Below are 16352 nucleotides of genomic sequence, written 5' to 3'. Positions count from 1 at the left end.
ACCCTCCGATGTCCCAGATAACCTTAATCGCAGCTACAGCAGCTGCTTCATTAAAGAGGCCAGCTGGACATCAGCAGGGAAACGCCCTCTGCACTGTTTCTAATATGTATTGAAAATCAGTGTTTGTGTCACAGAATCATCACAGGCAGCAGGTCAGAGGTCACTGTCTCTGCCGAGAGATGCTTCAGAAGAATGCAACAAGAAAGTATTTAACTCCAGGCGTTCAATCTGGCTGCGTTTCATTTCCTCCCTTTGACAAGTGCCTCTCATTCATCCTCACCGTTATCTGATACGACTCAGGGATCAGGGGTTCACATGTCGTGGAGACGGTCGTCAGGGTAACTAGCGAGGGCAATGACGTCATTAAGTAGTAATAAGAAGCCCTAACATCATCATAAGATAAGAAATGACTATAATTTGAGCCCTTGTGTCACAAATAATGACTTTCTGTGGTGAAGGCAGATACACTTATGGTGTTAGACAGTGAAAAAACATAAAAAACCCAAACATACCTGTAATTAACCTGGAAAGTCATTTCTATATGTTTTAGTCGACTATTTGTTAAGTCCCTCCCCTGAACAGTTTGTCCAATCATATCTTAGAAACTGTAACCTGGCACAACAGGCCAGTCAAGCTGTGGATTTCTTGCAGCCGAAGGAAGAACAATAGATCGAATCACAATGCTTGTTTACGATAAGTTCCGCGTTGAAAACCACAACGTAAGGTTCATAAAATGAAACTGTGCTGAGTTAAAACACGCACAGTTTCTGCCCGACTGGAGCCTGACATACAGCAGCAGTTTTGGGCCCAAGCGGATTAAAAACTCAAATATTTCTACTCTAAAATAAATACATTTTATGTTATTTTTTTCTCTGTCGCACATTTCTAGGATCTTAAGAAGGTTTTGAGGATTTCAGGACATTTTGTCTGAGTTTAGGACATATGTTGGATTTTAGGACATACCTAGGAATGTAGGACATTTCTAGGATTTTGGGACACTTCTAGGATTTTGGGAATTTCAAGGTATGCAGGAGGTTTCTAGGTTTAGAATGTTAAGAGCTTCGCTAAGACCTCTGTCAGCTCGGGGTGTGCAGGAGATCCCCCACTGGTATTTTAAAAAAAAAGCTCTATTTTGATGCTTTTTAATCAACTTTTGCACCTTATGTATTCTAAAAGTGCAAAAATAATTCCCAATTTGAATCACTTTATCTGTATTTTAATTAGAAAATTTTGTCAGGCAGAGTGATAGCAACAAAAGGGAGAAAAGTCAGTAAGATCCATTTCCATTTGACTCCATTTCCTGTTCTGATTTATGTCAGATTTTTCCAGAAAAAGTATTTCTGTAGAAGGAAATGATGCATTTAAGTGTCCAGATGCAGCATCAGTGGTTTGTTTGTATAATAAACTTGGATATAAACTTTGCCAGATGTTCATTTAAGGTCTCCTTCTTCTCATCCAGAGACACTCCGCAGACCAATGATGGCGCAGCCAAGACGCCCCGCTCCAAAACGTCATCCCGCTTCCCCAGACTGGGCCGCAGTCGCAACCAGGAAGCCAGACCTGAACCGCAGAGTGGCGACCTTTAACCCCCACATACTCTGAACTGATACTCTCACTCTGGAGGCTGAGGACATTCCTGTGTCCACCCTGGACCGTGAGGACATGAAACGGATCTTTAAAGCCTCACAGATAAAAGACCTCAGTGGAGGAGCGGAGATGCGTTCAGGCCGCTCTCAGAGATGTAAATGTTGCTGAGTAAAGGATAAATGACTCCTTGAGGCGGCCTGTCGATGGAACCAATCTTACTGCACCTCTTACCTCACTGAGAGACACAGAGACTCTCTGGAAACTGCACATGGACTCGCCTGGACTGCTCTCTCTCATCTCAAACACAACGAGATGATGGAGGTTTTTTGTTTTTTTTTTCTTACTCGGCTCAGTTTTCTAGTGATGGTGTCTCATGGTCTCAGTGCCTGCAGTGTTTTGTAGCTGCTTCCTGCTCCGGGTGCAGAGGGGGTAGATTAAACTCATATCTGGGGGATGAATGTTGTTGTTCAGCTTTATGGTGCCATTACATTTTAGACGGCGGTGATTCATGATCTCTGGCAGCGGGCATTCCTTTCTCCTGCTTCTGTTCTTTCATCATTATTATTATGGCTTTTACAGATAATCTGCAGAAAGTGTTACAGATCTTAACGTCAGCAGGGACGCAGGAATTATCACAAACATCTTTTAGATAATGATCATATTAAAGGATTAAGCACCACTGATAAAACCAAAACCTCTTTGGGACTGTACCAAAATTATTGGGATGGGGAGGAGGGGTTGAGTCTTATATTTTACCTCCCATCCCCAGCATTTTTGATATTTTCTTTCCACCCCCATTGACTTGAAGACAACTTTTTTCTCTTTACTATTTAAAGTGGATAAGATCTTTTTTCATTGCAGCAGAACGCTTCACTCAGCTCCTCCTCGCCCTGCTGTCGCTCTCTCTGTTCATCATGAAATGACTGCAGGAGTGTGAGTTTTGTGCTTGGGACTTTGAGAGTGCACACTCTGCACATAAACAATGCTGTTACTAACTGGTAGCATCACATGTCTATCCTTACCGAATGGGTTTGATGACAGAGTTGAGCCGTTTCAGTGTCTTGGTTTTGGTTAACTGCTGGGAATGTTTTTGACTGGTTCCACATGTGCATCTATATGTTATTTTTGCTGCTCTTCAGTTTACTGCACTATGCACCACCTGGGTCTGGTAGGAGCTAGCTAGCTAGCAATGCTGCTCATTCCACAATCACAGCTAGTAACACCGTCATGACCCAACAGCATTGCTGTGGAAACATTATGCCCACCCTCCAGTCTCAATTTGGGCCCTAAAACGGCAAAGCATTGTTGATTACTGTTATCACTGTTAGCATTGTTAGCAGTGTCAGCACGGCTTGTGGTGCTAACATAGTAAACAATGGGTTTCGAGGCTTAAATTGAGGTCGCTTACTCACTGGTCCACTTTAGTGTGAACCCATCTGTATAATTGTTAGATATTCAGAGCAACAGATGCTGTATAAGTTGCATAAAAATGCACTTAGAGCCACTGAGAGCTGGAGTGGATGGGTCCAACAAGGACAGAAGTTTCACCGAAGAGGCGAGTGTTTCCTTTCTGTGTTAAACTGAAATCAGCATTGAGTTATTTTGCCTCATGCCTCTCATTAGTCAGTCATTTGTCAGATGAATTGTCTGAAGTAACTAAATGTCCAGATGCACCAAACCGACAGCAAAGAACTAGCAGCTACGAAAGCTGCTTGTGTCGCCTCAAGTCACCTCACGTCACCTCACGCTGCCTGTGTCTCAGCCAAAAAGTTACACAAGAACACACCGCAAAGACTACAACCAACAGTCAGCCAGCACGTACATCCTGTGCCTACCAGCAGGAAATGTGTCTGCTAAAAATCAGTTTCCCCCCCCCCGGCCCGGACTTTAGCTCTTTGTTTACTTTCCTCACTGACATTTCTCTTCTCGTGCACTGAGCTGAACTGACAATCAGAGAGATTTTGTTCACCTATGGGCTCCACCGTCTCCAAAGCCGATTCAACATGCTGAAATAATGCTGACGAGGGCCAACAGACTAGGGCGACAGACGCTCACAGTGGCCAAACATTCACAGACGGTCGACCATTGGTTTGGTGTGTCAGGGCCTTAACAGATATAAAACAGGAGCCTAAACTTGAATTATAACACAAGCCAGACATTATATGACAACGTGGACTGAAGTGACAGTCAACATGATCAATAAAGATTAACATGTATTTGTTTCACATTCATATCATCTGTGTTTGACAGATTAGCTATTTGACTACGATGGAAAAATTCCAACAAGTTCTTATCCCAAGTAGTTACATATCAGCGCTTTGTCAGTGTACTTCCGCATCTACATAATACACTCTAGGTATCCTTCTGGGTCTGCTGTCGACATTCAGGGATGCTGCTACCAACGCCAGGATGTCAACAAAAGCACATGGTAGGATGACGCCATAAAAGCATGGATGGCAAGGTTTAAGCAAAAGAGGCACATGATAAGGTGTAGAAAAAAACATCACTTTGAGATGAGAAGCACTGACCTCCCACATGAAAGTCTGGGGTTTGTTGGATCCATCCACTTGCCCTTTAGGTACCCGTGCACTCCTTATAGTATGTTGTTACCTGCAGCAATTCAACCTGACACTTTCCAGCAGTGTATCTTGCAGATGCAACAAGGTGCCTTCAGGCAGTTTCCCAGCTGACACTGCCGCAGGGTGTATCATACAGCCGCAAAAGGTGGCTTTTCCTGCCAGGATCTTACACCAAAATTAATACAAATGTGACAATATTTGAGGACTTCGAAATGAGACCAGGCTGAAAGATTCTGCCCTAAATCAGTGACACAGGACTGTTGTTTTCTGCATATGGAGAAGCACACCTTTAAGACACTTTGTAAACTAAGGCATCACATTTTTGATCACTTCTCACAGCCTAATAATTTTTGGACAGTCCCTGATTGAGAAATTTCAGAAATGGATATAAACTCTTGCCATCCCCTGATAAATATTGATATCTCCTTGATAAATATTTTTTGAGCAGAAAGGACTGGAAACACTGTTAAAATGACAGCAGATGGGTAAGCTGTGTGTCAGCAGGTTTACCATCAACTCCACTGTAATATAAAACTGAGGGTCTTGATCAGATTCACTGTTTAGAGATTGTTGAACTAATGTGTCTTAGCAGGATTTAATGCAGCGTTGTGTTGCAGATGAATGTTTTAACGAGGACTAAACACTTGAAGAAAAGCTGCTTGTTAGAGTGCACGGAGCGGGCTGCTGAGCATCAAGTGTGTGTAAAACAGAAGCTCATGCATATGGATGGGTTTCCCCAAGAGTAGTCAGAGCCTGTGTTCAAACGAGGAGTGATTGTGTTCGAAGGGTGTCGGAAAACTTGAATCAAAGGGTCGGCTCGCTGGATGGTAAACAGTGCTCGCTGTCTGCGAGGGGAGGTGAACAAACAAGGCTTGTGGGTTTTAATTAAGTTGTTATTCTCACACAGAAGTGACCCTCACAAGTATCCGTCAGCTGGTAAACACTGCGCCGCCGCAGCGTTAGCAGATTCTCACAGAGATGCCATCAAATAAATGTTTTTATCAGACGTCCCTGGGACAGAAAGGGATTCTGTCTGGTCAACATGTGGTCAGCTGGCAAATAAAATGTCAGCAGGGGACAGAAATAAATGATAGGATCACAACTTTTTAAATTATATCACACAGACGTTTTCTTAATATTACAAGTGGCACTGCTGTTGCTTCTATCAAAAATATGTAACTTAAATATGGATTTCTGTCACTTTTTATTAAAGACTATTCTCAGCTGTGATACAGTAATGCATATTTTAAATGTAGCACTGCCTTATATGCATTTGGAAAATCGGCTCACTGCATCATATTGCTGTATATTCTGTCCCAAACAGTGTAAATTAGTCATCTACTTTATAACATGTAGCCTTTAATGTCTGGTGGGTCGAACTTCTCTGCACAATTGTCCATATTGCTTGAGTGGTGATTCACAGTATTTATGCACTGCATCATTTTACAGAAAGCTGTCTTTAAAAGAGAATTCAGCATTTTGCACTTACAAGGGGCCGATCACACTGAAACAAGTCGCTGTGGTACAGCACGCCTGTCGGGGAATCCTCTCTTGCTGCTGAACAACATGTTTCTCCGGCAGTTTTTGGGTGCGCATAAAAGTTAAAATATTTTTCAACTTTTCCGCTCAAGGCACAAAGTCACGCTGCTTGTCAATGTCACTTTTGGCCCCGCACATGCAGCCCCACTCCACAGGTGCTCCCAGCTGTTTTTCCACATGGCGCTTCCAAGGCATTTTTGGAGTGGTCTCGGTGTGATCACCCCCTTACACTGTCACAGTGGACAGTTTTTAAAAAGCAGAGACAGAGATAGTGTTGTTTTTTTTTTATTCCACACATCTCTTCTTCCTTGTCAAAGCCTGATGCCTACATCACCCACAATGCAACTTGACGTCGACATTTTGGTCAGAGATACAAGTGTGCAAGACGTTCAACAGTATTACAGGAAAAAGAAAATCCCCTTCAGCTCAAAAGAGACCTCTGTAAATCTGTCGTCAGGACGCCTCCAACTGCAAACAGGGTCAAATGTGACTTTTTTGTGAATTTTTGATCAATGGTGGTTTTACAGTTGGCCAACCTGGAAGCTAACGTTGCCCTGTTTCCCTCCTAAATAATAAAAATAAATAAATAAATAAAGCTTATTGCATTTTTCAATTGGATTTTGGATCATTGTAGAAAATAACGTTTATGCCTGAGTGTAATTGCAATTTAGGCTTCAAATTTAAATGCAATCTTCTCACGGCAGTTCATTTTTAAAACTAATTTGCAAGATATTAAACAAGTTTCCTTGGGTTTCAGCAGTTTTAATGCTTGCAAAAGGCATCTGAACATAGAAGAAGACTAAAGCCGATCCAGGTGTTAAAGAGTTAAACCTGAAACTTTCTGTTCCTGAAAAAAGAGCTGATCTTTAATCACTTCTCTAAAACGATTGTTATTACGTGAAAGTCAGAATGTGATTCCCTCTATTGCTTGAAGCTCTAAATGCTAAGAATATCTCAGGTGCTGTTGAGGAAAGACAACAAGCCTTTTATTGACAATAGTAAGAGAAACCTGCGGCGTTTCTGGTGGAAGTGCAGGTTTACTTATCTGTCTTCATGATACAAACATCACTTTTTTTTTAACGACTCTCCCTCACAATCCTCCCGAGGCTGGATAAAGTGAATCTCACTGGACCTTCAGGACTCCTAATCACAAGTAAAGGAAGTGGATTTACCTTTTTGAGATGCAGCCGAAAGTGTTCTCCTGCAATGTATCTGTTCTAGTTTTGTGTCGTTGCCTTAGTCAGCAGCCAGGCCTTATCTATCAGTGTCACAGCACAGAGCGGCTCAACAATAAAGTGTTCGGTGCAGAACCACCTCCTCTGTGTCGCTGTCGTCATTGCCGTTGCTTTTAGGCTAAAGGTCAATTCTGCTGCTGCTGTCCTCTGTGAATGCATGTCAGTGTACAATAGTTTCTATAGTGCAGGGTTCATACGGTCATAATAAAACCTGGAAAAGTCATTGAATTTTGCGGTTAGCAATTTCCAGGCATGGAAGAATTTTGGAAACTAAATATACCCTGAAGGTTTTGGAAAAGTCATGGAATTCACAAATCTGTATGATAACGTGAAGTGTTCATGGACTGTCGGAAATTTGAAATTCTAACAGTAATTTCTGTTTTGACAGTTTCTGGCCATGAAAAATCTTGTCATTTTTTTGGTGAATAAGAGAAAAAAAAATCACCAAGAAAAAAAATTGCTGAATTTTTTAAAGAAAAAAAAAACACCTGTTTTTTTGACAGCCAGCAGGTTTGAAGGGCATGTTTTCAAAATATAGCTGTTAAAGGTTGTGTGTTCCTTCCCTAAAGCCCAAAAAAAATCACAAGTCCCTCTCAGTGCAAAAAAAAAAATAAATCGGCATGCCTCCTGCGTTTTGCACCAGCCTGTCCCCTGTCATACAAGACAAACAGTCCTTAAGTTATATTCAAATATTCAGTTCTAACCCTATTCTGAATTCATTATTTTTCAAATAATATATATATTTTTTAAAACTATCATATAGTCATGAAAGATAACCAATAAGGAGTATCCATGGTCATTTAAGAGAATGTGTGGTCTTGAAAATTTGCCTCAGAGTCATGAAAAAATCATGGAAAATGTGTGTGAACCCTGATAGTGTCATGTATGTGTTTATACAGCGAGGTGAACGCATCAACGCCTGCATTATATCCTGCATATGAACTGTGTGCAGAAATGAACAGAGAGATGCTGTGAGAACATCTGTGGCCTCAATGCATCTGTAGTTGAATGCTTATTTAACCTCCACTGCTTCTGCCCTTTTATTCAAACCATTCAGAGCCATTTAGGGAAAAGGCTGCGTGTTCCTTTTTTAATTCTGAGCTGGGCACGCTGCAGCGGGTCGGCAGAGAGAAGAATGGCCAGCGTGCACTAAATGCTCATTGTCCATTGACCAGAAAATTGGTTACAAGCCCGTCTCAGGATGTGGATGGCTGCTTTTGGCAACGTTTTACACACACACAGACACGCACACGCAACTGGGCATATGGAAGCTGAGCACCTAAGCGCTGACACAACAGTGTTGCTATTGTTTAAACAGAAAAGCCTGGCTTGACTTTGACATTTATTAGTTATAAAATAGCAGAAAAGTTCAACTAATTTCATGTTATCAAATTGTGTATACAATGATATGATGTGTAACACCGGGTGGCGCTAATGAGACTTTATGGATGCCAACCACCATTAAATCCAAAGAAGAAGAAAAAGTACAACAAAGTCACATGACATTCAACAAACCTCGACCAGGATCTTCTTAACTCTGATACCAGACAAAAAAACACGGCGATATTACACTGGCTTTACTGAGTGGCTGCAACAGAAATAAACCTGCCAATGTTTTGGACATACATCGCCATGGTTACTGGAATGTTATCGCGAGAGGAAATGCGCTCAACATCGCGAGAGAAGACGCGTAATGTCACTCGACTGACTTCTGAATAGCTGCCGATGCGAAACACCTGAGAGGCTCCAGGACAGCAGCTGCACACAGACGAAGTGTCAGATCAACTCTTTGCCCTTTGAAACAATTTAAGCTTTTCCATCAAACATGTTACCCATAAATCCAAACCTAATCTGCGGACATCAACAGAGGAGACGGCTGTCCAAAGAAAGAAGAGACCTGAATGAGGTGAGTCCAACCTGAGACACAAATTCATGTCTGTAATTCAAACAGCTTTATTAACACAGTCTCTACTTTCCATTCACGCATGACTCCATGTGCGCTCACGTTTAATTTTCTTTGAATATTATAGTAAAAGTGATTGTGTTGACTCTGCGATCTCTTTGCCCCGAGTTCAGCCTTTCAGGTAATATAGGCACATGTGTTGATTCCTTGATGAAACTTGAGGGAATACTCAGAAAATGCAAAACATTGATTATTAGTTGACTGGGGATCACGACAGCAAGTTAAAGGGTAACTTTGGTATTTTTCAACCTGTACTATATTTCACCATGACTGTTTATAAAACTGACTGATCGGATCAGCAGTTTCTGAAACTGGTCCAATATTGAGCAAGAGCGCTTCGGCTGGCAGTCATGAAACAGACAGTGTAACCATAATTTCTGTTATCTAAAGTGTTTGTTTTCAGATTGTTATTCTAAGTGTCTGACAACATTATGGAAGGGATCCCTACAGAGATAGACCTTTCTGTTAAAGCGTGAGATCCTTGGCCTTGTAACCAGAGACAGCCCCCAAATTACTATCCCCAAACCCACCAAACTCCATTCAAATAAACAGTCACTTTCATCTGTATGGAGCAGCATATTTTCACATCTAACCGGTGAAATGAGGGTTATTTCAACCAATCAGAGTTAGTGATTGTTGGAACAGTGGAACGATGAAGCGAGACAGTTTTATTTAGTTTCTGAATAAAGTGTGCTTTACAATGATAAAATGGATTTTTATTTAAATGGAGTCTGGTGGGTTTGGTGATGAGGATTTTGGGGCTGTTTCTAGTTAAACAAAAAGCACTTTACTCTTTAACAAAAAGGTCTGTCTCTATGTGTCCTCTTCATAATGTTGTCAGATGCCTCGTATAAGAATCTGAGCCTGTCAGTGACAAAAACAAACACTTTTAGTGGATGTAAATAGACGGTGCTTTGCAGCCTGTTTTACAGCTGCCGGCTGCAGCGCTCTCTATTGGTGCTGAACCAGTTTTACAAATTGGTCCCATTCGTCACTTAGATATAAAAATGTCAGAAAACATGGTTCAGGCTGAAAAATGGTGAAGTTACCTTTTATGTAAGTAAGATAAATTTCACTTTGAGTTCAGCTTTATATACAAAGGTTTTAGTGAATAAACATGTTTTTGTGACATATGACTAAGACTTGGATTATACTGCAAAGGTTGTCTGAATTTTTAAAAAATAATGTTTGTAGTTTTTTCGTTAAATATGGTCACCAATCTATAAATCAACATGTTTGCTGTAGTCCAAGGAGGCATGAAAGAAAAACAGAGTTTATGAATTAAAGGTAATGCGAGATGACTACCTGAAACACAAATAGTCATTTTTTGGGGTGAAGTATTCCTCTAAGTTATATAGTAAATGTTATGCAGCTAAGGGTGAACTTAATGCTGCAGTTGCAGTTTGGGTGCAACAGTCCTGCCATATTCACATTTTGATGTGCATAAATGTACATCCTGTCTGCGTGCACAAGCTGCGGTGTGTGGAAATATTTTAACACCAGTGTTTGTTGAAAAACGTGTGAGAAACTTGTGTCGTTCATATGACTACAGAAAAAAAAACCATTTTGGACCTTAAATAGAAGATTAAAAATCCTTGACTCTTCCTCCTCCTTGCAAATTCAGGACTAAAAGCTTTTCATCTTTTTTTTTTTTTTTTTTCAACCAAAGAATGTTCCTTAATTGAAACTCAGATCCGATCCAGGTCTTTTTACCTTGTGTAAGACGCAGTACAGGAACAGAGGTGAGCGTTCTGTGAAACGTGTTTCTAAGAGACAAAAACAAATAAAAAGGTAGTTTGAGACTTTTCTTTCATTGGAATATTCGATGGGATCTTACACCACCTTTATTTTCTGTTTTTTAAATCCATCAATATTATAGAGGCAAACAAAATAAAGCTCTACTGGAGACGCCAGAACCGACAGCATCCTTGAGACGTCCACCATTGCATGAATACATTTACCGTGTTCCACCTCCTCCATGTCTCCTCCTCCTTTGTCCGATCTCCGTCCTCTCCTTAAAGATACCCCTCTTTGTTATTTCTCAGGCCTGTATGTAATTACCAGGCTCTCCTGTTGTGTGTGAGGAACATTCACTGAGACAGGCACCCTGGTTTAAACAAGGTCACTGTATAAGCAGCGCCGCTATCTCTGGAACGCACAATGGCGGCCTGGCATCGGGACGCATGTTCATTACGACGATAAGCTCAGGAACCCTGTAGACAACAGCTCCTTCAGGAAGGAGCCTCCTATAGCAGAACCCAAGATTAGCATGCGCTCCATAATAATGCTTTCCAGGAAGACGTTCCTCAGAGACGGGAGAGGCGATCTGAAACGCTTGTGTCAGTGATTACAAGAACGTAAGCCGCTCTTCGTTTTGATTAGTCGCTTCTGCTGATGGAGGAAACCTCACTATACTGTCATCTTGGATTTTTGGAGTCAGATGTAGTGGCAGAGGTGACCACATTAGGACAAATTTAAATGCGTTTGTCCGTATGGTTGTCATAAATGTTGACATTAGCTGTAAAACCAAAACCATTTTTTGTACCTGGCTGTAAACAATGTTTGTCTCTGTAAAGTTTGGAATTTAAGCAGGGGGGGTCTATGGGAATATTACCTCGCAGTTCTGTATAAAAATGTCTTTTGTGAGAGACTGTAGCAATTGCTCACCACGTAATATGAAAAAAAAGGTGAAATTAAATGAGAATAAGTTGAACTGTGTAAAGAAACGTCATTATTTTATGAGAATACAGTAGTAATTTTCAGAGAAAGTGGTAATATTACGTGATTATACTTGTACATTTACAGGAAGATTACATTTCTTTTGAAAAAGGATTCATTTATTCTCAGTAAATTATGACTTATTTCTCGTAAAAGAACTTTATGTACTTTAACTTAAATTCTGATTTTATTCTTGTAATTGTATTACTTGATTCTCATTAAATTATGACTTAATTCAATGTTACAACTTATATTCTAATATTCTGATATTGTTTTAAATATAAATTTATTCTCTTAACATTCCAACTTTATTCTCGTGATTTCATGACTTTTGTCTTGAAGCAGTTTACTTTTATTCTCATTTAATTTATTCTCGTAACATTATGTCTTTACTCTCATTGAATCTTCATCCTCAATATATTACAATATTTTTCTTGGAAATACATTATTGTCATTAAATTACAACTTCATTCTCCAAATATCATGACTTTTTTTCTTGAAATAGTATTTTATTAAAAATGTTCTGTCTTTCTTAAAATAGGATAACATTATTCTCATTAAATTATAACTTTTTTTCTGGTAATATTGTGACCTTTTCTCTTAAAGAAATATGACTTTATTCTCATTAAATTATCACTTCATTCTCACAATATTAATTTTTTTTTTTTCTTGAAATAGTGTAACTTTTTTCTCAATAAATCACTACTTTATTCTCACAATATCAGGATTGTATTATTGGAATCTAATATATGAAAATATAAATAATCCTAATCCTTCTTTGTAAATTTTGCACATTCTTTTGGTCGTTATGAAATGCCGTTAATATCTTTACGAATTTTAATGTTTAAGAGCTTCGACTGCACTTCGACTGCAGAGCTTCATTTCCTCGTCTCATCATTGCTCAGTATCAAAGTTTGTGTACTGATTTATCATCAGGCTGTCAGCTGACCTCTTCAGTTAATTTAATTTTGGTGATGTTTTCTTGCTAAATTGTAATGTTCCTGCTCTGGCTTCAGTTACCGTATACTGTGATTTATAGTGGAGGTGAGATATGTGATTATATTTGCATTATCATGCGTTTTAGTCACATTTCAGTAACAGTGTTGCAGACTCTTTGTGACTGTAAAAAACTGTAGAAAGCCAAAACTGCAGCATGTGCAGTGAGCTGTATCCATGCAGCACAAGTGACATATTTTGTTTGAATAAGTCATATTTGTGACTCCATCCTTGTTTCTGGTGTCAGCTCCCAGCAGCCTCTTCTGTATCTCGGTGCCGCTGTTTGTTTTTTTAAAGTCTTTTTTTTTCTAGGTTTTGAATTATTTGTCAGAAAACGTGCATTTGAGCACCTTTTTTTTTGTCTCCTGTTCTCAAGCTGGCAGAAGTTGAATTGATGGTTCGCCATATTCCCTGCAGACTCTGAGCACAACACCTCCTCAGTCTCTCTCCATCCTGCTTTCTCCTTGTTTTTATCTCCAGCCTTCATTTTCCCTTTCTCTTCTATGCATCCCTCTCTTTTTCCCATCTTCTTGTCATCACTTTTTGTCCTTTCTTTCAGTTTTCTCCCTCTCACCTTCCTCTGCTCCACAGGTTGTCCCTTTCTCTCCTCCATCCTCCCTAATTGTGATCTTTTCTATCCTCCCTTCATCTCCCAATTTTCTCTGCACCTTCATCCCTCTCTCACTGCCTCCTCTTCCTCCTCCAATCAGCACCTTGCTCCCTCAGAGTCTCAGCCTGCTTGGCACATTGTATTTCCTCAGCCCGTCACTGGCTGTCTCTGTTTATTACCTCCTCAGCGATGAGGCGGGAGAGACGGAGACAACCAGCCCTTCGGAGGATTTTCCTCCCGACTCTCCCGCTGCTGTCTGTCTGTCGCTGAATCCTAAAACGCTGCAAAATTGATTGTTTCAGGTTTTTTTCTTCCTCCTTTCATCTTTTTCAGTTTATTCAGTATCCAGCACCTGTCATGTAGTGGTGGTATGTTAGCAAGTACATTTACTCAAATGCTGTACTACAAGTTTGAGGTGCTTGTACTTTATTAGAGTATTTTCTTTTTCATGCCACTTTATACTTTTATTCCACGACATTTCAGAGAGAAATATTGTACTCATTAATTCACTTTATTTGTCTGTCAGCTTTTGTTACCGATGTTTTATTATAAAGTTAAATTACCAAACACTTTATGCAGCTGAAATGATTCGCTGATTAATCAGTTAGCTGATTGTCAGAGAATTAATTGGCAACTATTTTTTGATAACATTAATAAGTAATTCTCTATTTTATCTTATTGTTTGAGGTTTGGGAAGTGTTTTTCTATATATTTTGATAATTTAGTTTTAAGAGGGTGTTTCTTCTATTCATAGTAATTTAGTTTCGAGGTTTTTTTTTATTTTGTCTAACTTTTCAGGGTTTTGAGTTTGGATTTTTTCTTTGTTTTTTGATTTTGATGGTTTTTATATGGAGTTTTTTTTTCTTCTGTTTTTAATTTTTTTGTGTTTTCTATTATCTACTTTTGAGCTTTGGAGTGTTTCTTATTTTGGGTGTTTTTGTCTATTTTGTTTTGTTAAACATTTGGAGGTTTGAGGTTTAGTTTAAAAAATAATAATTTTCAGTTTCTTTCTATTCTCTTTCTCTGCATTGGATTCTTTTACTTTTAATACATTAAGTACTTTTTCCTGATTATATTTGCTTACTTTTACTTAAGCAAATTTTGAATTGCAGTTCTTTTACTTGTAACTGAGTATTTTCACAGTGTGGTATCAGTACTTCTACTTCAGTGAAGGAACTGAATACTTCCTCCCCCACTGCTGTAATGTCAAACCAAGTCCACCTGACCTCTAGTTACAGGGATACATCTCTGTTGTATCTCATCTGAATGAAATAAAGCTGTAATGGATTATGTTAATTAATATGCTTTCAGTTGAGGGAACATGGGAAATAAAGTGTGTAATTCATCTGTTAGCTGTTTAGAAACTGACATCATCTTCATCATCTTCACAGTTGTGCTGATTCTTGCCGTGTTCAGGCTCAGATAAGAGCAGACAAACATGTCCATTTCAAGACGGTGTTGCAGGTGAACATGTAGGAGAGACTGTCTGTAGCTTTATCCGTCATAAAAGCTGCACCCTGCTCTTTACACCAGCATGTCCTTTTGTTCTCGTCCTCTCATTTGACTTTGTTTCCCTGCAGGCTGCATCTCCTTCACAATGCGGTCGGATGCTGAAGTGTGTTCCTCCTGCCCCTCAAAGCTATCACAGGCGCTCACAATCGCCCGCGGCGCTCTTTTGATCAGCCCAGATGCCTGATCTGAACACCTGGAAACGCCATTTAAACCGCAGCAGGGGAGGAAGTGGCAGGTGAGCAGCGGTGAGACGGAGAGTTTTGAGGGAGTGTTGGATCAGAAGTACTTAAACTTAATATGAATATGTTTAAATAGTGCACAATATTCACTTTCTTTCCACATTGTTGTATTGCAAATTCAGTGTCAAAGCAGTGAAAAAACACTGTTAACGTATCCTCAAACAGCACATGTATGATATCTAACAAACTAGCACTCCACGAATACAGTTATGTACTTAATGTAAAGTTACGTAGGTTAGGTTTGGGAAAAGAAACTTGATGCTGACGTACCTTAGAATACACCCCATGGGATGAATGGAAGGAAAAGTGAATAGGTCCAACAAACCCCAGACTTTCACCCAGGAGTCCACTGTTCACTTCCTGTGTGAATGCAAACTGTGATGTTGTTTTCTAAACCTAACTAAGTGATTTTGTTGCACAAGGAAATAAATGTAAAAAAAATGTCATGTGGTTACCTACATTGTAAGTTAATTATAAAAAGACTATGTATGTAATATCCAAAATTTCCTGTGAAAACTGAAGTCTGGTTTAAGAAGACAAAATTAATATAGGAAACGAAAAATGACACGCCACCCTAGATCATGTAAAACAGACGCAGGAGGATACCTAGTGTCTAAGTTAGTCTATTTATAAATTCATTTGTGAACTATTTTTATTGCTCAGTCAGTAATTACTTAGATGCTTTACTATTTCTATGACACTTGTAGCCCTTTAATATCTACACTCATGCAGTGTGTAATTAAATATTGCTTATGACACAAAGTTAAAACATTACACTCGGGACACAAACTGCGTTCTCCCAGATGAAAGTCTGTTTTTTTATCCATCCACCTCATACCCTAACCAGGCCCCCGACAAGATGTCCTCTGATGATTTGTGTGATTATACCTAATAACCAATGTAGCAAAAGTCAATGTAACAAAAAGTGCAATGTTATGGACTAAACTTGACTGTTAACTAAATATGATAGAAAAATGACGATTCATTGTAAAAACACAAACAAAAAAACAAAAACAAAGTTTAACGACTTAAAGCATTGTGATGATTGTGATCAGATATGTCACTCCTTTGGAAATAATTTTTCCTTTCATTTTTGAACAACCTTTAGTTCATTGCTGTAAAAAAAACAATGAAGTGTGGTTTGCATGTTTATAAATGAACATTTAAAGGTGAAAAAGTTTCTCGATCAACTTCCCGTTTTGTCAACTTGTATGCCAAAATGTAACATTATTTGTTCAGCCTAAATACAATCTACGCATTCACGAGGCAAAGTCAAATTCTAGTCAGACAGAGAAGTTATTATATAATCACATAATTATTGATGCCGTAATCTTTTTATTCTTCACAGATCTTAGTCTTGTGCTCGACACGGAT

At 39.3% G+C, this 16352-nt stretch overlaps 1 protein-coding gene and 1 long non-coding RNA gene across 2 annotated transcripts in view; both read left to right on the top strand.

The window, feature by feature from the left end:
• snx29 (sorting nexin 29) overlaps window positions 1-7018 on the top strand; it is a 179102-nt gene extending 172084 nt beyond the window's left edge. The window contains exon 21 of the mRNA XM_088070391.1: window positions 1460-7018. Within this exon, the coding sequence (XP_087926517.1) occupies window positions 1460-1586 (127 nt within the window). The 3' untranslated portion in view covers window positions 1587-7018. The remainder of the gene's footprint in view (window positions 1-1459) is intronic.
• Window positions 7019-8415: 1397 nt separating this feature from the next.
• LOC121958504 (uncharacterized) lies at window positions 8416-16344 on the top strand. The gene is made up of 3 exons (XR_006106854.2): window positions 8416-8846; window positions 14808-14974; window positions 16327-16344. It is a non-coding gene; the product is annotated as an uncharacterized LOC121958504 (long non-coding RNA).
• The last annotated feature ends 8 nt before the right edge of the window (window positions 16345-16352 follow it).

This window comes from Plectropomus leopardus, chromosome 19 (assembly GCF_026936395.1).
Source record: "Plectropomus leopardus strain MGB_pleo_1.0 chromosome 19, ASM2693639v1, whole genome shotgun sequence".
Taxonomy (NCBI): domain Eukaryota; kingdom Metazoa; phylum Chordata; class Actinopteri; order Perciformes; family Serranidae; genus Plectropomus; species Plectropomus leopardus.
The sequence above is the reverse complement of the archived record's forward strand: the minus strand, read 5'-3'. Positions and strand labels throughout refer to the sequence as shown.